The sequence below is a fragment of the Haliotis asinina genome, chromosome 5 (genome assembly GCF_037392515.1).
Source record: "Haliotis asinina isolate JCU_RB_2024 chromosome 5, JCU_Hal_asi_v2, whole genome shotgun sequence".
Lineage (NCBI taxonomy): Eukaryota > Metazoa > Mollusca > Gastropoda > Lepetellida > Haliotidae > Haliotis > Haliotis asinina.
The window spans coordinates 8,527,648-8,552,523 of NC_090284.1; the positions used below are offsets into that span (position 1 = coordinate 8,527,648).

The 24,876-nt window shown below is 39.4% G+C and overlaps 2 protein-coding genes across 2 annotated transcripts in view; both read left to right on the plus strand.

Annotated features, from left to right (window-relative positions):
* The window catches only part of LOC137284599 (uncharacterized), a 31,304-nt gene extending 16,546 nt beyond the window's left edge, over nt 1–14,758 (plus strand). The window contains exons 3-4 of the mRNA XM_067816481.1: nt 6,560–6,697; nt 9,039–14,758. Coding sequence (XP_067672582.1) covers nt 6,560–6,697; nt 9,039–9,271 — 371 coding nt within the window. The 3' untranslated portion in view covers nt 9,272–14,758. The remainder of the gene's footprint in view (nt 1–6,559; nt 6,698–9,038) is intronic.
* A 4,206-nt stretch (nt 14,759–18,964) lies between these two features.
* On the plus strand, nt 18,965–24,605 carry LOC137284136 (uncharacterized). The gene is made up of 4 exons (XM_067815821.1): nt 18,965–19,518; nt 22,364–22,477; nt 23,227–23,364; nt 23,787–24,605. Exons 1-4 carry the CDS (start codon nt 19,050–19,052, stop codon nt 24,140–24,142), a joined length of 1,077 nt encoding a protein of 358 aa, XP_067671922.1. The 5' UTR covers nt 18,965–19,049; the 3' UTR covers nt 24,143–24,605.
* Nucleotides 24,606–24,876: the final 271 nt, after the last annotated feature.

A 24,876-nucleotide genomic window follows, 5' to 3' on the forward strand; every position in this document is an offset into this window, starting at 1 on the left:
AAACCAGTAGTCGAGCAATGATCACATATACGTAAAGAACTATATCTTCATATAAAGAATAGAGGACCGCCAGGAGGTCAGATTACAGTGTCAGAAATAATGTATATTTCCTCATTGATAACCCATGGCGATTAATATGACGTTACTCTCAAAATGAATTAAAATAATAACTGTGGACACTTATGTTGTTTCCTGCACGGGGTGGTAGAGTCTCATTCTAATCAGTTTAGGACCTCTCGGAATTTCAATTCATGCCGTCTTGTAAATGACAGGAACTGTATTTCTTCTATGACAAGCATATGGAACTTCCTCAGGTTCCGCAAATGTGTCCATTTTCCAATCTTGGTCTATATGTCTGAAATGACGCCTGTAAAAGTCACCTATTTTCCAAAGATCAGAGACCCATGGTTGTACTAATATGACTGCAAACAATTGTTCAATTTACCAAATCCGCTGTTGCTATACCTCTATGACGTCGTGTATTACGACGTCATTCTATGCGTTGGAACGTATGCTTCAGTTTTCTGCTGGTGTATTCTGCTGCTGGAATCAACAGTTCTAAGCTGGGGTATTGTTGACGTTAGCCATAACACAACGACAAACAACTTTCAGTCTTTCCAGTGGACAAACATTTTAATTCCTCCAATATTAATGCATGTGGAGTTAGGTGATAGGATGCAAGCATCCTGTCTTCAGCAACCTATTCTTGTGGTATAACATCTTGTCGCTCGCTAACTTGGTTGATGTCATCGTGTCCCCGTTGCTTAGAACAATGATCATGGTGTCTATCACTGGATTGACTTGTCCAGACATGAATATCTTCTAACTGTCGCTCACACGTCAACCAACAACTAACCCCTTCCCCAAATAGCTTGAATATTGCTGAGTGTGACGTTAAACAATAAATATTTATGAGAATCAAGGAACACGGATGAAGCTACCTCCAGTCAACCATTTGTAGTTACATAGCCAAAGCATGATAGTTATTGCAATAAGAAAGAATTTCTTTCTGAGAAGTATTATATAATAGATAACATGTTGTACGTTTATTATACCAGGGGACTCGTGCATGAGGTTACAGTTTTCAAGTCGTAGTGAATTGGTTTAGTGTGGATTGGCGAGTTCCCATTGTCACAGTATGAATCCAGGTTTGGTGCTTTTAGCTAATGAATAACATTTAAGACACCTGGACGCATCACCGACTGATCAGCCTGTGATCAGATATTCAGATTTTCAAAACCAATGGGTTTCCATTGACATCCCACACGGTTGGTGGGATATTCACAGAAAAGGTTTCAAACTTCGAAGTGGAATACTGTCATTGTGATCATTTTCTTAATTTTATCTCATCTTTTTACCATTTACGACAGAGAGTTACAATCACTACCATGACGTTACATTGTTGTTTTTGTTGTTGTTGCTGCTGCTGCTGTTGCACATAGCTAGAGCCAGGATTTCCTTAGGACAATCGGAAGGTGCAGATTAACAAGGAAGTGTCTACTTAGCACAGTCATTCCAAAGCAAGTATCTCTCAGTTATACTTTGCTTTCAGAAATGACTCGACTCGGTTGATTCCAGCAGCAGAATAAACAGTATGGACTGATTTCTCCCTTAGTTATATACATCACGACATCAATCAAGATCAATTTCATTGGCACAGTGGTTGCTAGGATACGATATTTGTATTCCTGATTAGCACTCTACTGAGACGAATATCATAGTCCAGACTTCGCAACCTGGTTCTACAAACGTGTGGGAGCATGTTCTGGTCGTGACAGTCTACCGTAATATACATATCGTATTATATATCGTGTTCACACCAAAACTTCTCTTCCATCCTTGACACAGGCGATACTGACGTACATCAGCTATTCTGTGGGCAAGGCCACAGCTTTAAACCCACACCAGTTAAGACACTAGTGACATGCGTTATTATCGCTTCTAACATGTGATCCCCCGTTTTTAAACTTCACAGAGATCTAATCGATCCCATAATTCCCCGGAAATTAGTGAAAGTACAAATACTCAAGTGAAGGGTACCCGTGATTCATTAGGTCATATGTAGTAATGCCATGACGAAACACTAGAGAAACAGTAGTGGATGTACTTGTCGTTACGGCCATGGCAGCCTCGGGTATATGTTCCTCATGAGTGCAGACATATTTGATATCAATGTTACTGCATTATTTCAACGACTAAAGCTACAACATGCACTCGTTCGATGATAGCCATATCTGTCACTTGACCATACTGAACCCTTCTTATCATCATATTCATGAAAGCTGATGCAATGTGTGCGAAAGGGCCGATTATAATATTTTTTACATTCGGAATCAGCAGATTCTCACGATTTCTCTCTTACAGAATGGTGAGTAAATATGAAACGAAGATGGCGTCAACATGAAACATGAAAGCAGTCACACTGTCTTGTGGAAATATCAGTATAATACCATTGGGATAAAGGAACAACCTACAATCTAGCGCTATAAGCGCAATGACAAAACGGCGATCTAAGGTGTCGCAAGAGCTTGGATCTGTTGTTACTTCTAGCTCTAGATCCATCCCAGACATGCTTAAACAAAGCGTCTTCCCGGAGACTGGAAGTTCGCTTGTTCCATCACCGACAGTCTCTTAACAAAAGACTTTAAAAGATGCATGATCCTGAATGCACTTTCCTGCACACTATACGAGATAAAACAAGCACAGAGTCAGTTTGTTCTGTCCCAGGGGTATCCATGTCATCGCGGTTGGCTAGCACTAAGTTTGGACACGTATGGACTAGTACAAACAGCCAAGGATGTCATACGTGGTTTGTTCATGACAGCCATTGAAGATCCGGATTAGAATTGATTTTCAGTAACCCATGCTTGTCGTAGGAGACGACTAACGGGATCGGGTGGTCAGGTTCGCAGATTTGATTGACACATACCATCGTATCCCAGTTTCGTAGATCCATGTACATGCTGTTGATTACTGGATTGTTTGGTCCAGACTCGATTATTTACAGACCGGTGTCATATAGCTGGAATATTGCCGAGTGCGGCGTTAAATTATATTCACTCACTGTTCATGACACAGTCATGAAGCTGGAATGCTTTGAAAACCTGTTATAAGCAATAAGTAGATTCACTCAGACAAAATGACATGTATGCCTGGTATTTCATTAGTAATGTGACCACAATTGTAGATGCAAAGGACGACAGCATTCATTTTGTATAATTTCAGATATTTTACACAAATACTATTAGTTTTGATTTGTCAAAGTCACAGTAAACAGTCGGCGTGTACTATTTAACATGGGAATATTCATGACCCTCTCAGATTACCTTAAATGCATAGGGGTTGGTTCCGTTTTAACGTCGCGTTGACCTGTTTAGTTACAACGATGACATATGGACTGACAGCAACAAGTATCGACTAGTTACAAGTGTTTTGTTGAGGTCTTGTGTAATTACTTTCTTTATTACAACATACGTATACATTGCGTTGTTCCACACTTTAGCAATGGGGATGGTCTTAGTGAAGATCATATTTAGTTAAAGGATTTGAGTGATAAAGAAAGATAACATTGTAAACAATAACCTCACAGTATTGACATACAGTAACAGCTAAAGTTTCAGCATAAAGTAAAAACTTCAGGACACGATTTCTTACGGATGACAACTTCTTTGATTATACAATATGGCGATGTTTGAATGTGAAGTACTGTCAAAACAAAACTGACTGATCGTTCGATCGCTCAGCTTACAGTTTATTGTATGGTGTGGACGCGAATGTCAAGTATTGTTGAATTACATGAGTGTCATGGTGCACTTACGGATGTGTATGTTATGTGACCGACCTTTGTTACTAGGTGACCGTGGAATTAACCTGTTTGGCACTCTGTGCTTAAATATCTACCGCGTCTTGTAGAGGAAGTACATCGCACATCTGTCTGCACTGTTGCCATCGGCGAAGGGTAAATCAAGATTTCTTATTGCATTATGGTTTCCAATCATTATGTGTGTATTATACTAACGTAACAATATATATGCTTCACAAATTGGGAACAAAGGGTGCATGGTTATAGTAACCTTATGAAGGTAACCAGAAACTTATGTAAAAAAATTCTTAAATCCGCATGAACGGAGCAAATAATTAATTCACGAAATTCGTCATCTATGTGTAGGTTACAAAAACGACAGAATTAGCGTATTTGGGGATAGGTCTTAGTCTAAAATATTCTGAGGACATAACATTTTATATTCTACACATTTGAGTGATACACATGATGTCAGTTCTTCTTCTAGTTTTAGATCACTCAGCTCAATGATTTAGGATTATTGCTCCTATGTAATGTACTCCTAATGCTCCTGTTCTAGCAGAGTTACGGTAAAACTATATGGAGATTAAACTTAGCTGATCCCATGACAAACGTTTAATCTCATTGATCATGCTATAGAATTAATGCATCAACATCCTGCTAAGACGCCGTTCTATTAATGTCGGAGACGACCTTGCTGTGGTCTCGTTTTCCGGTAATGCCACGCCCAGACCTCATTGCAACCCAACCTGTTTGACGGTCTTTGTCGTTTGTCCGCCATTTTGTCTATTCACCGGGATACCGTCTCGTATGACTCTGAGTTCGTCATCGATGCGCACCCTTTGGCTTGTGTGTTCACTTGCGTCACGTGATATTCATCCATGAAGTCAAATTTCATTGTGTTTTGATGTAGCGTTCAAAAACAACATCACTGTATTACAAATGTACATATTGCATAGCTACAATGGAATCAATGCCTAATCGTCTGTGGGTAGTATTTTTTCCTGTTATAAGACAGGTCAGTAAACCTAATGGTGGAAGCGTTTACCTGTCAAATCACCATCTCAAGTTCGATTCTGCATGGGGCAATAATACGAGAAATATAAAGACAAATATGGCAAACTCCTGTAGCTGTGTCAGATCACGATACCATGTCCAGCAGAACATTTCTATTAGCATAAGTGTTCAGCCAAGCGCGATCTCGCGAGATAGCGCTTGAACTCGTAACAAGATCAGAAACTCTCGCGGGAGCCGGAGTTGTATAATGAACACCGTATTAAACCTTAACGTCTCTCTAGAGAGCACACACTTGTCATTGTGACACCATGAATAATATATGCATGTAAATGTTTACGATTGTTAGAAAAAGTATCAAATAAATACACAACACTAGGCTGAATATGGACAATGCAATTACTAATATCCCACGGCGCAACATACACAACAAAAAATTGAGAAATCGATACACGCTGCAAGTATATCCTGCACAGCCACAAATCGATATGAATGTATGTATTGTGTAATTAAAGGTCGGGCCCTTATTCTCGAAACGTTCGTAGCCCTAAGAATTCTTAACTTTGATCGTAGCCAATGTGTTAAGAATGGGCTTAAGATGTTCGTACAGCTACGAACGTTTCGAGAATAGCTAGCCAGCTTCGTAATGTGTTAGAGATTACGCAGCACTATGCCATGTACGACTGAAACGTCCGCCATCTGAAAATGTTTGTTAGCAACTAAATACGATAAAGTGAATATTTCTGGAACATTGTGCATCAAAGCAATGTCACCCCGACCCGAAATACCAAATATACCAGCAGTGATCACAGACAGGAATACATGTTTGAAAACATTCACATTTTGGAAGAATAATAGCGAATCAAGTTGGATGTCTACTTATGTCATTTGAAAATGTTTCTTACGAACCACTTACACATTACTACGGGTACTTCTACCTCGCTGTGTACCAAGCCACAGTTACCCTGGACATAAATGCAAAATTATAAGGGGAGATCAACTCTGGAATCTGTACACATTTTAAATACATAGCCAGATATGTTTTCAGACAAGGCAAGCCGCCATAATATCAATAAATAATTTAAACCCGAAACAATGTTTGCCCACATCGAAGACAGCTACAACACGAATGCCTGCGTTCTTGTGTGATTGTGGTCTGTGGTACTTACCGTGTCATGATCTACTACGGTTACTGCTGGTTTTCTGTGAGATAATAGGTGGAAAAGCTATGTTGGCGACTTATTCTCAGAGTGAATGACGTACTATAAAATCCACTTGACAAATTGGAGGCCCGGATTCGATTACTCTTGGGTACAATGGTTGCAGAACATGTTTATGACATGACCTATGAACAGAGAAACCAATGGTCATTTTAGCGCCATCTGGTCAAGTTCATTCATAAAATTCTGTTGTAATTCCTACTTGGATCCTGACTTCTACAATAGGAATGCTTCTTTTTAGAGCATCGTTTTCAACTGGCGGCAATCGCTGGTTATACTTTTAATTAATGTTGTTCCGTGTCCAGATTCGATTATTTACACACTTGGTATATAACATGCTGAAGGCGACACTATTCACCCGTTCCCTAAAGGTTCTTATTTCAGCTGTATAGAATACGTGTGAATGCGTGCTAAGAATGGTATATGATACTGATCAAAATATTGCTGTTGTGTTCCTAATTGCAACAATCACACCGCTAATGATGCACACTGGTAATTATGTAATCTTGTGAATACATTACAGGTCTACAGAATTCGGCTGCTTCCTGCTACATCGTTGTTCTCATCGACCTGGTGACGGCAGGTGTCGTTGGCCTCATCGGCATCAGCCAGAAGCAGGTTGCCAGCTGCATGGTAACGGGGGTGTTGTACTGCATGGCTGGTGAGTCAATCACGTCACTGATGTGAGGAATGACAAAGAACTCTCTCGAGTTGTATTCATATTGATCATATTATACTATGATTCTTATGTTATCAACAATTATCATCATATCATCATATCTTAGCTGCATCATATGTTCATCATATCATTACACCTTAACTGTATCATATGTTCATCATATCATTACACCTAACTGTATCATATGTTCATCATATCATTAACCTTAACTGTATCATATGTTCATCATATCATTACACCTTAACTGTATCATATGTTCATCATATCATTACACCTTAACTGTATCATATGTTCATCATATCATTACACCTTAACTGTATCATATGTTCATCATATCATTACAACTTAACTGTATCACATTTTCATCATATCATTACACCTTAACTGTATCATATGTTCATCATATCATTACACCTCAACTGTATCATATGTTCATCATATCATTACACCTTAACTGTATCATATGTTCATCATATCATCACATCTTAACTGTATCATATGTTCATCATATCATTACACCTTAACTGTATCATATGTTCATCATATCATTACACCTTAACTGTATCACATTTTCATCATATCATTACACCTTAACTGTATCATATGTTCATCATATCATTACACCTCAACTGTATCATATGTTCATCATATCATTACACCTTAACTGTATCATATGTTCATCATATCATTACACCTTAACTGTATCATATGTTCATCATATCATTACACCTTAACTGTATCATATGTTCATCACATCATTACACCTCAACTGTATCATGTTCATCATATCATTACACCTTAACTGTATCATATGTTCATCATATCATTACACCTTAACTGTATCATATTTTCATCATTTCATCACATCTTAACTGTATCATATGTTCATCATATCATCACATCTTAACTGTATCATATGTTCATCATATCATCACATCTTAACTGTATATCATATGTTCATCATATCATCACATCTTAACTGTATCATATGTTCATCATATCATTACACCTAACTGTATCATATGTTCATCATATCATTACACCTCAACTGTATCATGTTCATCATATCATCACATTTTAACTGTGTATCATATTTTCATCATTTCATCACATCTTAACTGTATCATATGTTCATCATATCATCACATCTTAACTGTATCAAATGTTCATCATATCATCACATCTTAAGTGTATATCATATGTTCATCATATCATCACACCTTAACTGTATCATATGCTCATCATATCATTACACCTTAACTGTATCATATGTTCATGATATCATTACACCTCAACTGTATCATATGTTCATCATATCATCGCATCTTAACTGTATCATATGTTCATCATATCATTAACCTTAACTGTATCATATGTTCATCATATCATTACACCTCAACTGTATCATATGTTCATCATATCATCACATCTTAACTGTATCATATGTTCATCATATCATCACATCTTAACTGTATCATATGTTTGTTATATCACATCTTAACTGTATCATATGTTCATCATATCATCACATCTTAACTGTATCATATGTTCATGATATCATCACATCTTAACTGTATCATATGTTCATCATATCATCACATCTTAACTATATCATATGTTCATCATATCATCACATCTTTATCACATGTTCATCATATCATCACATCTTAACTGTATATCATATGTTCATCATATCATCACATCTTATCTGTATCATATGTTCATCATATCATCACATGTTCTTTATCGCATCATCGCGTCACTGGGTTCATGCAAGGGCAAGCTGTTTACGAGTTCGTCATACTAACGCTCTGGCTGTACATATTTCAGTGTCCTTAAAAATATAATCGATAATAATAATTCCATTACTGCAGTTGCATATTTTTCGTTTAAACATTAAATATTTTATTGTATTCAACTGAATGGTGACGTCTATGTTGGAATCATAAGTATTGATTTTCTTTCATTAAGATGAAAAAACTAAGCTAGCCTACAGAACGACAAACGAATGTATATATCAATATGTCGTGGTCTGTAAAGCTGGAATATATGCTGAACAGCAAAAGAAACGCAACTCTGCGTCACGTTTGTAAACAGACGACATAAACATGAACGCCTACTTTAATGAGATTTCATTTTTTCGCAACTAACGTTTCTTTCGCTGTTTGGTATATAAGGTGTGGTTATTCGATGGTAATGTATTTGTCAATGTCAAATTAAATGTGCAATGTATTCTGTCTGTTGCGTGTCAGGTAAAACTTATTCTGAAACAACATCAACACTTTTTTCCTCTATGCTGATATTATGTCACTCTGACTTGCAGCATTATTCGGTGTGTTCGGATTGTCCATGTTCCACACGAAGAATTACTACGAGACATTCCAGTGTTACGCCATGGACGAAATCCCAGAGCCTCTGTGCCCTTCCCGGCACGTGGACGTTCTGTGGGCGATCCCTCTTGCCTGGCTTGGCGTGGTGTTCTGTATCATTGCCTGCATACTGTGGCTGATTGTCGCAAGGGCGTTACGGGTCATTAAGGCGAAGACGATGTTGTGAAGCCGTGGACGTCGTCCTTACATTGACACGCTGTTGAGACCAATCAGAAGGTGTAAGACCAATTAAGACCAGGGTCTGTTTGTATGTGTCTTTAGGCATCTCATAGAACTGGATTTAAGGGGAAAACACGGGTAGCATACTGATTATTCGTTATTCCGTCACCGTCATGTCCCTAGTTCGAATCCAGCATGTGTTTAGTATGGGGAACCAATTCGGAAGACAATCACTCATACATGGTATATCCCCGCTATGGCTGTCTTTGAAACATAGCCCCAAAACATACCCCATTTAATATCTTTGAAGAATAACTCTCAAGTTGTGGCGTTAGATTTCACCCTACTCCGACCCCGTCACATGTGTCCATACATACGCTCGCCATATGTTTGATAAACCCATCTGAACAACGTAGGTTAAATTTAAGAAAAAGTGACCGTCCCTGTTATATGAGAATTTACTTGTTATACAGACAACATCCATCCTCGATAATGATAAAAGTAGTGACATAATTACTTAAAGTTTTACGAACATCAGCTTGCAGTTATAAAAAGGTATAACTATTGTAAAAAAGAAGATGAGCATGGGATTTTACATTGAATAGGGATAAATAATGCCTTGGTAAGACATCATGTACTTTGAGAACCTTTTGCATCAAACACATAAATAGTCAGTTTAGCAGGACATACACATCAATGAATATTCATGAGGTTCCGTCCCCCAAGTCCGTCCGTGTAGAAAATGTACCCATTGCTATTAGGACGCTCACTCAGCACCAGCTTATGTGTTCTGTTCGTGACGTAACCATGAAGTGACATCATTGGTTGAATATTGTCACGATGTTTTATGGTGATGTGAACACATCATTTGCCTTACCACGTTCAGCACACAATCATAATGATAACACCCACATTGGTTTCATTAACTAATTAATGGTTACAATTTTACTCAATTTACCACCGTTTCTAGACTGGTGCTAGTCTTTGTATTATGACGATACATCCATTGCTACGCTGGAACAAGCGGGAGTGCCCGCTCGGACTAATATTGTTTTGTCAGTGTCAGGCTCGTAGGATGGGTGAAGCCGAAAATCATGCAGATCTTTCGCAGGCGTGTTTGGTCAAAGGAAAAATAGTTAACGGCAAGTATTTTACTCATATGTAAACCACTCTGTGCAAAGGCCTCTGTTCACCTTAACAGAAAGTCGGTTCAGATGAATCCATTCGTTACCAACTCGTGTTATTCCGGAGAAGCCGAATGGCGACTCGTGCCCTCTCGAAGGATTTCATACTGGCGTGGGAACATCAGAACTACTTCTAACAGGAACGATGTTTCTTCGATTCCAATGGTACTTAATATCCCCGGAGTGCTCGTACATTGTATTGCTGTTTTTGCTTTTGGTTATTTATTTTTAAAATGGACCGCCTTGACACAACTAAGAAAAGAGAGAAACATGTTTCTTTAAGACATAATCCTGACGTAATTACTACCAGATGTTCACCATATATTTCCAATTATATATCTAGATAGGGTTTAATAATTACAAATGGGAATTGTTTTATTGAATATGGAAATGAAAATTATTTTTTTAAAACATAAGCTACATGAAATCCCAAAGCAGAAACTCCAAAATGACTTCAAAATATTTCTCAAACTGAACATTTGTGTAACCTTGCTGTCACATCCCAAGTGGAATTTTAACTGAATTCTCGGAAAATATATGAATGAAAGTCAGACTAAAAACGTCAGACTAAAATATTCCCAGAGATGTGAAATATATGCCCAGATCACAGTTGATTAGTTATACAGACATAATAGTGTTATTTTGAAAATCCTAGCGATTTAAAACTACATTTCCTAAAACTGTTTGAAGCGCACGTACACTCACCTCAACAAGCTAAATTGCAAGATCGTCAGACCATACTCTTAGATGGAGCCGAGAGAGATGTTATGTCAACACACGCACGTGCGTGTATTTGAATCTCGCGTGATTTTTATCAAAACTTTCACATCAGCCAGCACAATTCTGTAGTACTTTCAATATCACGATATACATATTTTTCATGATTTTAAACAGTAACACACTGCCTAAAAACGATTCAAGTAGGCGGGACTATTTTAACCAAAACACCGTATCCATTGCGCGCGTTCTGACAGAATGGTTTGTCGTATTTTCGCATATAAGAAGCATGGAGTGGGGCACGAGTCTTCATAGAGGTTACGGAAAAGGGCGAACCTTCTGGTCATCCAATCACCGCAAAGCTTACAAAATCTCAAAGAATTCAGATAAAAAATCTGATTTCTGTGCCTCGAACTTAAACGACCTCTCCCGAATGTACAAAATGACGATATTGTGCTTCATATTTTACACACACGTGGTCGAACATATTTGCCTATTAGCTTCATGTTATCTACACTCGGACGGGAGTACCCGTCAAAGCGCGTATACGTCTGTCCTGCAAGTGTTTCCTTTTGAATGAAATCAATCCTTCCGAATCGATGGGTTACAGGAGGCAGTCAAATCTCTTTTGAAAGCCTACATCTGATGGGCTCAAAACCTAGGCCTCCTTTATTTAGACTTGAGGTCAAAGATCACTGAGAATTCATCTGACTCGGCTTCTTAATTTAAGGTCATCAAATCGTAGCACAGAGAGATATTATTTTGGAGTGAAATACAACGAAAGTTGTTTACGTGTCAGACCGACCATTCGACACAATTATAGCAAAACTAGTTTCCCCATCCTAATGTCGTATTTCAGCAAACTATGCTTGTAACGAACAAGCGAATATCACGAAGTATTGCTGGTCCTGGCCATTTGCTGTATATGTAACTAGGAAAGCGCTGTTCATTGTAACCGTCGCGTACTGAATATTCCAGCTGTAATTAGCTTTGGGTTCGTGTTTAAAACAGATTTGAAAAAATGTTAATGCAGCGGCAAATTGTCTATTTTCTTGTAAATCGTTGAAAATATTATAGCTTTCCTTTAACGCTTAGCACGAGTTCTATTACTCCATGGTATCGATATTGTTTCAGAAAACAGGCTTCCACGCGTCCTCATTACAGTAATTCATCTATGATTTTGATTTTAAATTTTTAAAATGATTGATTCTTCATTGTTCCATGTTGATATATTTTGTCTTTACCACTTTTATACCGAAATGGTCAATAATTGTTTTGAGGATGTATTTGATGAGAGATCGGTTACTTACAAGACCTCACTGTACATCTGTCCACAGCATGACTAGATACATATGAACTCCTTTCTATACTTCATTAGGGAACCACACAGAAGGAAACTGGTTGTGAAAACTGTTTATTATCGTTATAGTATAACATATACACTGGTATATTATGTCCAGGCACAAATCATTACCACACTGACATGTCTCTCGTGACGTCACTTGTAAGAGAATCTTCCGACGTAGCAGTTTAAGGTCATATTCATAATTTAGCCTCAAACTCGTCATAATAACGCTTAGCAACCTATATCAATTCTAACTGTATAAACAAATAATGTTCAGATTTATTTCTTTCTTTGGTGAATGAGAGATTACGGTTCCCGGTCGGTGAACAGAATGTGTTTGTAAACTGAGTTCCGAGCAAGAGAAATATGTCCACGTGAATTGCACAACCACAAACAGTTGCACAGACCACGGGCATCCATGATGCTTTTAAAGGGAGATAACTGCTATGCAGTAATTCCCCTTGACGAATCGCCATCTCAGTAAACTTAGTCTCGGCGTTGTTCGTTACACGTCACCACTGAGTCTAACAAACCCCAGTAGAAGGTCGCGTCAGGTAATCCTTGTGCGACCTGTGACCGTCCAAACAGATTTAACCAATCAAACAACAGCTAATATTTAAGGATCTGAGTTATTTACCAAATATTCAGGTCACTCACACAGATCTCCGCATATAACACAGTTATATGACCTGCACTTTGGGGTTTCTGTTGACACGGTTAGTGAGCGTACGCTAAATAGCATTCGGAATCGTTCGGGTACGACGAACCTTTCGAGATAAAAAGCTCAAAAGGCATATGCGAATGTCCACTTTCGCGATTTGGTAAGCTGTGATCTGATTGGTCAGTCTCAAAGGTTACCTGACGCGACCTCCCATAAGGTTTTGTTAGACTCAGTAGTGAGGCTAATTTACTTAGACAGCGCCGTATCTGTTTGTGCATTACGAGCGTGTATTTCTGTATCTGTCTTGTAATGCTCAGTATGGGATTACCTGAATGCAAGGTTATCGACAAGGCAGGTGGCTGTCTTCCGGAGGTTTTAAACACTCTTGTTTTACTTGTGAAATGCAGTCCTCATCACGTTTGTACTTACTGTTACTACTACTACCACCACCACCACCGACACCACCACCACCACCACCACCACCACCACCACCACCACCACCACCACCACCACCACTACTACTACTACTACTACTACTACTACTACTACTACTACTACTACTACTACTACTACTACTACCACCACCACCACCACTGCTACTACTACTACTACTACCACCACTATTACTACTACTATTACTACTACTACTACTACCACCACCACCACCACCACTACTTCTACCACTACTACTACCACTACTGCTGCTAATACTAATACTACCACTACTGCCACTTCTACTACAACAACTACTACTACAACAGCCGCAACTGCGAGTGCTACTACCACACCTGCTACTAGAACTACTACGACCGCTATTACTGCTCCCCTTTACAATATTATTTCATACATTTCATAAATGTAAATAGCATCGCCTGCGCTGTACATACTTCAATGTCTCGTAAAAGTCAGTCAGTCTGTCAAACAATGTGTCCTCACAATTAAATAACCCCGTGTTTATCAAAATAGATTGGCAATAGATTCCATCTCAGCACTGACCCAGCGTGTTAGGTTGAACTAGTTTGCAAAATGTATTTTGCAGCAAGTTATTATGCGAGTGAGAAAGGTGTGACGAGGTGTGCTTTCCCCTTTTTTGTTGGTGCACATACGTTACGTCACTACCGGTTTTTCGTTTGTTCAAAATAAAATGACTATAGCACATCTTGTGAAGCATGTACACACGTTTGACCTTTCAACCACCTGCAGGTGTTGTTCTATTTTTAGGATATTGATAAAAAACACATGTGTTTTCTTTCTGAAATTAACCCATGATTATTTCGTGTTTATAATTCAGTTACTGAATATTTATCAAAACATTTTTACAACAGAATGTTTCGCAATTTTGCAATACACTTTCAAGCAATACTATTGTGTTAAAATGTTCAATTTATTATACATTTACCTAGATTCCATCCAATTTACCACTGCTCTTTATAAAACTATAACAATAATAATATCTTTTAATGCCAATATTTTGAATCGCTTGTTGCTTGTTTATATGCCATAATGTTGTTACAGCCGAGTTATCTTTGTTGTTTAATTTGCCTGTTCTGTTATGTAAATTCATTGACAATAAAGATTTTACGAGAACGATGTCTATTGATGCGTTAAATGCACACAGTGTTTAAAGACAAGATGTGTTCAAATGGAAGTGATGACTTCCTAGTTGTTGCAGCGCCCGCTAGTCATGCCGGGTTTTTCTTCTGGGGACTCCAGCGGGAATATTGCTTTGATATTGCTAAAAGCGGAATAAAGCGCACTTATTCACTCACTCACTCACTCACTCCGTAGGGTCACAGACGATCACGAACGGAGGGAGACTGATCTAACACAGAGATGCCAAATCACGAAGCAGAAGTGATACATGCAGCCTCTCCTTAGGCAAGCAGATTTGTTAAAAAAACTGCCTCTGTTCACCCAGCACTGGATGGGTTCCCGGTGGGATAAGTAATAGGCAGTTTGGAGTAACGGAGTAATAATGCCTTAGCACTTTGAGCATGCACACTAGAGCTTTGTATGTCCATTATTAAAGTGTGATGTGCTAATTCGTGCATTAGTGTGTAAAATGCTCTTTTGACCTTTCAGTGACATGAGAGCTTGACGAGTGGGGAAAGCAACAAGAATCTACAAGTACTCTTTACTTATGTTTGTGAAACTCATGAACAGACACGAGCCGCTAATTAATGCCATAAATCAGGCAGTGCATGGGACACGACTCTGTCTGTATAGGCCGTTACATCGTCACACCACTCACAATGCAAATAAATTATTTCCCTTGAAGTGAATTATTAAATATATCCTATTGTAATGTGCACCCGTGTAGAGGCATTGTTGTTCATGTATGTTACACAACAAACTGTTGTAATTAGTGGGAATACGTTTTGTTATACACAGGGCAAAAGACGAACAATGGGAGTCAATGAACCGACAAGGCCAGAGTTGTTTTGAAAGTCAGTATACGAATCATCCGACTCAAGGGAAAGTGAAACGTGAAAAAAATGAAAAGAAGTGGTTCTGTTTTATAAATGCAACATAAACAGAAAACCTTAATATGCATTATGTATGAAAAATGCTTTCTCCGGATACACAAGTTTAAAAGTCTGAAACCAAACGCACTCATTCATTAGAGAAAATAACAAAATTGTATGCCAAATTTGAATACACGACAAAGAATCTTGACACATCGACCTGCCATCAACCACAGTTTCAAACTCCAATAAACTTTGGGCACACACGTATTTGCGTTTTGGTTGGTTGTTTAATATCAGTAATATCCAGGCTATATAGATCGAGGTCGTCTGTAAATAATCGAGAGAAGACAATCCAATGATCAACAACATGAACACCGATCTACGCAGTTGGCATACAACAACATGTGTCCCCCAAGTCAGACGAACCTGACCACCCAGTCAAGTTAGTCGCTACTTACGACATGCATGGGTTGCTGAAGATCAATTGCAAATCTGATCGTCACCACTTGAGACATGGATATACACTAACGAGGCTGCAAATGTGTGGAACCCATATCTGGTGTCCCGTGTCATGACATTGCTGGAGTATGATTGGAAGTCGCAGTGGCTGAGCGTGCTAGACGGCTGACTTTGTGTGCTGGCGATGAGGTGCCTCACTCTGAGGGTGCGGGTTCCAATCCCGGATGAGACAACCAAACCAGTACTAGAATTTGTACTAAGAATGTGAAATCCCAAATGTGATATATGTTGCATTGCTGGAGTGAGTAAAACTCACTCATATCTGAAACAGTATCGATATATTTTCAAATGTCATATCTATTCATACACTTGAGGAGTGTTTTTTTAAGATACAGTCACGTCTTCTAAGTGGTATATTCGTAGTTTAATGTCACCACACACCGTTCGAGGTACAAAGTTGTATGGTGGTATTTTATGTACGCTTCGACGCTTCCATATTATCCCTGACAATTGGCGGGGCAAAACGTGGTGACTGGGTCATCCGAAGTACTAAACCAAGAAGCTGGCAAACTGAGAACTCAAAAATACGAAAAGAAACCATATTGTACATGAGAACCTGCATCGAGGGGTTTCCTTCTTTTAGTCATAATTACCCTCACAATTAATTATAATTGGGCACCTGATTGTTGGAAAGTGAAAACACTTTCTCTCTTGGAATGTGTGCAATTAAACATTGGTAAAGAGCTGTCGCTGATGATTCCGTTGTGTTAAGAACCAAGCAAACACACAAAAAATGTTACGCTGTTCGGTTGTACTCATGTTCTATCTTTGTTAGTGCGAATGGTTTCTGCTCTGCTACAGTTCGTTCTTGTGTTTTTAGCTCGCCACTGTTTTGCTTGCTACGAAATGTAGAAATTATTCACAGTACGTCTAGATATGTATTCTTGTAGTTTACTAGCGCCAAAGGCCCTGCGTCTTTACGGGGATTAAAGATTATAAACGATATTTTTAGATAACCCTGACTCGAAATGATTCGCAGAACAATAAACCATAAAATTAGTGTACTGTGAGGCATTTCGAGTCGGGGATCATATCAGTTTTCCTTTAACATTTTAAACACAAACTCTTTATTCGACAAGGTTTCATTAGATGACAAGCTGTCCGAGGATTTCTTGTCCCAGTGGATCTATTGTCTGCCCAAAAGAGTTAACCACACCCCTTTCCTTTGGATGTGTAGCTATTATCCACAGTACGTCTAGTTCCCTGCAGTATGTAGGTATTTCTCTATAATAAAGACAATCAAATAGCAGCGATCAAACAATCATTCATTCAAAATTAGTTAGCGAAGTCATTTCTTGACAAATAAGCGTGCCACCTCTCAAAACAAGGAGTGCCGGTTCAAGAAGTATTCAGAAAAAAGTGCTAAACAAATTTTCTTCCGGTTGGTTTTAACCTAATAGTAATGCATATTATCAAAGACTGTCTCTGAAATCTGAAAATCTACTTGGCTGAATTTGACCTGCGTCTTTGACATTCTTCATTGGACGTGACTGACAAAAAGCATATTACACAGTCATCGCCAACGGCACCACCTTGAAATATGTTTGGATGTCGCTGTTTCTTGAGCTGAAGAGAGACTGTCACTGCGCGACAAGTTAAACAGCTGATTTTGTGTGTGACAATTAAAAAAGCCGTCAATGAGTTTTCATTACACTCTTTTATTCTGTAAACCCCCAGTGCAATCGTAGTTAAAGGATCAGTAAGTCAGTTTGCCCGACTGAGTAACGATGATGGCAGGGGATGTTTTGCAAAACAGCTGCGTGCATATTGCACGTATGTTGCTTTTCGAAAACAAAACTTGACAAAGACCAATTGTTAGTTTGGTTGCGTTTTTACACTGTACTTGGAAACATTACAGCTATATGACCCCAGCCTGTAAATGGTCTTGACCACCCGATCCAGTGATTCACAACAATAACATGGCTCCCAACAAATGGGATACGGTATCATTCGGCAGGTCGCCCTGACCCTGTCTGTAACTGACACTGCCTCCTTGGGTAATCCTTAACGGCGTTCTTGGTATTCCTCTAAAATGTGAGTAAACAAATAAACACAGAAATCGGCCATGACTTACAGTTGACCCATATCTAAGCCTTGAGCGTTGTGAACAACGATTCGAGTAAATGACGTTTCCAGGGATAACGTTTCTGTTTCAGTTGTTCCACCTCACTAGGGAAAAGTTCTCCTTCCTTCAGTGATGCGGATCTTCTTACTTAAAAACACTCAACAATCCTTATTCAAACGTGCATCGATTTCAAGATGGCGGCGTTTAACGTCTGCTTGTCACTTGTCATTGCGCGGCACCTGACAAAGAGGCGAACGCAGGTGGACTGGAACGAGCCGGATTAATTATTGATGAGTTTATAGGCGGAAAACTTTATGGTTTAGTTTGATTGGGTTTCTGAATCTAATTCCAAGTGGCCACAGGGGCCACTGTTTGTTGGGAGACATGATACAGGGATCAACAGACACCTGACAGCTATGTCGTACGTGGGTAAGGTCTCAACACGTTCATGTTGTCGGATTCAGCGACAATTACAAGAGAAGAGAAGAGAAAACAAGACGGTCTGATGAATCGAGGAGTGATTAGTTCGAGGTACACATGTATCAGTTTTACCACTGGTGCCAATACTTGTATGTTACAAATATAATCTTTGGATCATATAAATGTGATTTGGTTTCAATGGATATGTGTACATCTGCATATTCAACAAGAAGTCATTAGACATTTTAAAAAAAGACTTAAGTGAACATTTGGAAGGCAGACTGAAGATGATGCTTGAAAAGTGCCTTTTGGAGAGTTGCTTTGGGAATCTTCCTGCTCTTTTCACAGAATTTAATGTGGGAGACACCATCGACGCGACTGTAGGACAAGTGATACCTCTCAATGCATGTTTGTACCAATAGCTGTGGACTGTTCCTCGTCTACTCGACGTAACTCTGCAACACTACCAATGCCGAATTGTTGTTCACCGACGATGGTGAAAATCTGCAACTACTCCACCCTCATCCTCTCAGGCAACATAGTCGTGTTGCTGACCGTTGCCGTTACGACAGACTATTGGCAATACAGGGGCTTCAACATTGACAACATCACCAACTACCTAAAACCCCTGGAAGGTGTTGACGTCAACACCCCAGATGGCTCATCTCCGTACAAACTGATCACGACGATGATGTCTATGCCGGAGAAGAACTCGTCACAGGCAGGACATGTGGCGGTGCATTACCATTCGCCCATGTACGTACGGGTCTTTGACAACGGCAGCGTTGACGGCAGGGGTCACGTCAAAGACGTTATCCAAGTCTATCTGTTCTCGCAATACGGGAATCTGTTCAGGGATTGTGACAACCTGACTGGTAAGTGCTAATATAGATACTGATAGATTTGCCATTTCCTTCTATAAGCATTGTGATAACGGGTAGTCTGCCCTAGGTCAGTGGTACACGATAATACTGTGTAGAGTTGCTTCCCTTAAACTGGAATCAGAATCTGCTCACCTATATATTTTTTTTATTTATTTTAATTCAAAATTCGTTGTAACTGTGATCGTCGGTGCTGAGGTAGAGGGAAGTATAGATGCTACGTGCTACATTCCTGGACAGTCTTAAAGATACCTGAAGACCTAAATGTATTTGTTGTAGTGGAGAGTGTCGCATGGAAACCTTTTCCAAACGCAACTAAGCCGCTCACATACCTGCATAGATCCTTGAAAGCTGGATATCATTGTGGATACGGATGGACCAATTTGGAAAAAGTATTCGTGTATACTACGAAAAGTTTTGTTGACGTTAACACTTGACTGGAATGGTGGTCGCCCTGAGGCGGGATTTAATTTTTGGATGGTGTTGCGAAAGTTTCAATGAATACAGTCTTGTGCAAAACAAATTCACCCAAACACATATCACACTGTGGCACATATGGAAAGTACTCGTGGCAAGTACAATCATACGCTGCGACGATAAAGAACTGACTATGTCTTAACCTGCACAGTAAAGTTCTCTCTCGCACGCGCACATACACACAAAGACCCACTGTCCCATTCTCTCACAGAGACAGGCAGACGCGCACACACAAACACTCACACGCTCGCGCTTAGGACACACATCCGGCTAGACGTTACCCGTCTACTTAACGTGCCCAGCTTCCCGTCTCTGCCTTACGTTTCTGTTGACATCACTGTGATATCAAACTCTAAAGCCAGTGCACTTGAACCAAATACTTTAACGTGAAGAATCAATTGTATTTGTATCGATTCGAATGAAATATTAAATTCGTTAAACCGTGTTGTCGGTGGTGTTTTGTTTGCCTAGGTAACGAAAAATCAGTAGTAATTATTCATGAAAGGTGTTCAGCTGAAGTACTTGTCTGTTTGAACTGAATTAAAGTCATTTCTGAAGTTCACTGCAACATTTATATCTACCAGCGCATTTCACAACAGTACGTCTAAAACTTTCTGTGTCAGAAGTTGTTCGATCCCCGGGAGAGTCGTATCTAACACATGAGCTTCCAGATCAATGACGGTGATAGGCGAGGTAGGGTCGGGCGGTCAAGTGGTTGGTAGTGAACACATTCCATGTCAGGTTACGAAGTCTGACGACCAGCTGCTAAAACTTTGGAACCACTAAATTTAGGCTCTTACAACCATTACAACATCATCAGCCCATTCAGAAGCTAATGAAATCATGTAAATACACGATCCTGTTCCATTTAGCCCTTGTACCTTTAACTGTCAAAATAATGTAAACTATAGAACCATTGTAACCTCTCTACGCCATGTCACGCCTCAACCTCATCGATGTCTCCTGGCTAATTGTCATTGTTTCACCAAATCAATGCATCGATTCGAAATTTTAAACAAGTAGGCACTTTTCTTTTTAGCAAAGCGTCTGGAACAGCTAGTTGAATCAATAGATCCTAGAGAATGCTGTTGTTTTCCTTGTGTATGTATTATAGGTTGTGCAACATCACAAGGACACATTGCATGAGAGAACAAGGAATCGATTGATAGGTATGGTAAGAAGGGTCATGGTGGAGGGTGGTGGTGAGGAGGATGTTGATGATTATGATGGTGAGGATGGGGATGATGATCGTTATCATGATGTTTATTGTTATACTAACGTGATTGCTGTGCTGACGGGCCTGATTTTTGGGATGATGATCAATTTATGATGATTTTTACGTTGATGGTTCTAACGTTCGGCAACCCATGCTTATCGTAAGAGGCAGTTAACAGAATCGGATGGTCAGACTCGCTTACTTGGTTGACACATGTCATCGGTGCCCAAATGATCGATGCTCATGCATTTGATGACTGGATTGTCTTGTCCAGACTCGAATATTTACAGACCGCTGCCACATGTCTGGAATAAAACTGAGCGCGGCGTTAAACTGAACTCACTCACTCACTTAAACTTATGGTGACTATTGATCTGGATTGCAAAAGTAAGTAGCCACTTGAAAGCAAACGTTTAAAGACGGTTAGATATATTCATTTTACTCTCTGTTATTTCATTCACAGGGAAGCCTATAGTCGATAAAATGTTCGCCCGCCACCTGGTTTGAATGGAATATTGTTGAAAGCGGCGTAAAAGCACTCATTCATTCGCAGTAGCCATTACTCTAGTACTGGTATGCTCCAATATCGACCCACTAACTTATCTACTGTATGAACCTATGCTACGTCCCGTCTAGGACTCCCTTGCCCCTTTCACGTCTAAAGAGGTCGGTTTCTGGTGGAGATCGATTATTCTCTATCGTGACGTATAATATTTCTTTGTGTTCCCTATTATGCCACACGCCTGCATATCACAGTAATCCCTGGTACTGATCAAGTAAACAATCACATCCGGACAGACAATGCAGTGGTTGATACAATGAGCAATAATTTATGCCCACTGGATTACATTGATGTATAAGCAACCAGACCTGACCATTCGATCCATAAGTCGTCTTTTGTGATCAACATTGATTTCTCCGGTTTAGTTTTATATTGTAACCCGGATTTACCATAGGTTACTTACAAATTGAATACTGTGTGTTCTTTTTCCTTGTTGATATTTATAGTTCTTAACTGCGTATCATTGATGATTAATGATATATTTACAAGTTTACGAGAAAATGGACTTTTCATACTTCTTGTGACACTTTGTGGAGTGTCTGAATAAAGCGATGCATGTATTAGATAAATGTTCCACATTTCAGATGGTGTACGGGAACAATTGAAGATCAAGTCAGTCCGGCCAGAGAAGTGTGTTATGTTTATGTCCAGTCAACCCGTCCCAACAGACTCCACAATTCACATGCCGGACGCAGTCAGTAAGTAATCGTACATCAGCTTATCTTGATTTCTATTTTCATCCGTGTTTTGTTAACATTGGCCGCACCAATTGTACACTTGCCGTCGCATACTTTGGTGTGTCTTCACGGGCATGCCTCAAGTTACGAACTATCGAGTTCAGTCGGTCGTTTCAAACACTCACAACAATTACACGTTATTGTTTTAGAAAACTGCCGATAAGCATAGATCAAACACTTGTGCCATATTAACTATTAGTATCGTATTGTTATCCAAACAACCGTTGCCAGCTCAAGTTCATAAACGATGTAATGCTTCTGTTGATTTAATCAAATTATGTCATTCTTATTCATTACTTCAAACGCCGATTTTATTTGCTGTTTTCGTTTTGTATGCTTCATATTTTAAATGGAATACCCGTCTTTCTATAGTTGTGTCTGTGGCCTAACACAAAACCATACGAGGCAGAGAAATAATCTTATTCTCAATCTCTTTCACACAGCCGTTTTGTAATTCAATCCAAATGACCTTCATAATTTTCACAAGGAGTCGCAATGATGGTGAAATATTCAATTTCCATTATCACAAACTGATGACCTATGATTACCCTCCTTACATGTCAGTGACGTCTGTAATTCCGGCGTCCTTGACATAGGCTTAACTTAAATATGATGTCCAGATAAACGGCTGCAGGTTGCTGACGTTGACATTTTCCTGTGATGAGTTCATACGAGTAGATTTCTCTGATGGTTGTGTGTGCTGTCTTCAGAGGTTGAAGTAGCGGCCTTTTGTTCGGCTGTCTTGTCCATCCTGTGCATCATCACCAGTTTGGCAGCGGGTAGTCTCGGATCGTTGTCCAAAAGTCACAGATACATGACCATCGCTTCCGGTCTGGCCCTGATAGCAGGTCGGTGTGTGTGTAAATAGAACAACTCTCATGCAAAGAATACGACTGATATTACTAATTACTAAGTGATTGTTTCATCATTTGTTTTACGCCACTTTTTGCAATAATCCAAGAACATTACAGCGGAGACACAATAAATGGCCTTCCCACATGTGGAGAATCGGACTCGGATCTTCGGCCTGGCGAGCGATCCCATTAACCCCTAGGCTACCCCATCGTCACAGAATACTAGTATTCGAAGGTTATCGAAGGGGCGTCATAAAATAAGCATAACTTGTAGAAATTCGGCATGATAATTAATGCTATGAGACGAACATATGTGTTCATACTCTTGACTTCTTAAATACACCTTTATTTATACAAGCTACGTCTCTATGCAAACATATTGAGATATTTAAGGCAATGTTGTTTTTACTCGGCAGCAATCATTCTCATCACTACAATTGCCCTCTTTAATGGCAAAACTAACCTACAGTGGAGAGGAGAATTATTACCAGGTTTGAAGTTCCCGCATAAAGAACTTATTTTAGAAAACAAGATTCATTCCTACGGATGGTCCTTCTTCCTCGCCTGGATCTGTGTCGCCCTGATGTTTACGTCGTCTTTCTCCTGGCTCTACAAGGCTCAGTATTTACTGTTACCTGAAGGGGACGAGTTTACTCAGCTGTACCAGGTGCTCCGGCAGAATGAGGACTTGGGCATGTCTAGGGTCAATGCCCACTATGTATTTGACGAGGAGGAGGAATACACCACAACTCATATTGAATGTACAGTGTGATTGACGTTGTGAATGTAAACGACAAACTCACTTTCCATATTAACACGAGACCTCTGCACAGGGCTGAGTCGGCGATAGGACTTTGATTGTATCGTGAGTATGTGTTTATGAATCACTGTAGAATTTGTGCGACAGAACGTAACTGAAAATTGGAATAACAGAAAGTGAACATATACGAGTGTCTTACTAGTGGCACCTGCCAGCAACGTATGGAAGTGTTAGTCAGGGCTGTACAAACGTATTTTTGTTCCCAGGGACATGCTATTTCGGACACATGTCGATCTGTATTCAACACCATCTTTTGTCTCCGTGGTTGTGAACATTTCGATAAAGCAAACGCGTTTTTAAGACATATATGGTCTTTTGTTGTTAAGACCATACAATATCACATAGATTATACGCAAACACGTATCATTACATTGTCATGTCACGCAAACATGTTCTACAATAAAATATTGAGACGCATTGGATTGTGCTTTGTTTGAGTGAAAGTGCCATTAAGCTTCCTTATAATGATTACGTCCTTGTGAAACAAATTACATGACTTGTTAAATAACTGCAAACTGGTCCCCAGACATACATATGTTCTGCCTTGAAAGAGAGGCACATTTATTTCATCTTCATTTCTGCAGCTTAAGCCCCGGGGAATGTGTTTTGACAGATGACGGAGTCTGGTAATTTTCTGACGTGTTGTTTTGAAAGAAATACTACTACCAGCAACGTTATTCACAAAA

Bases quoted from the DNA above. Each gene is read 5' to 3' on its own strand.
- LOC137284136 (XM_067815821.1), top strand. From the start codon at position 19,050: ATGTTTGTACCAATAGCTGTGGACTGTTCCTCGTCTACTCGACGTAAC. The intron at 22,478-23,226 runs GTAAGTAATCGT...TGCTGTCTTCAG, and splicing joins TCACATGCCGGACGCAGTCA to AGGTTGAAGTAGCGGCCTTT. The intron at 23,365-23,786 runs GTCGGTGTGTGT...TTTACTCGGCAG, and splicing joins CGGTCTGGCCCTGATAGCAG to CAATCATTCTCATCACTACA.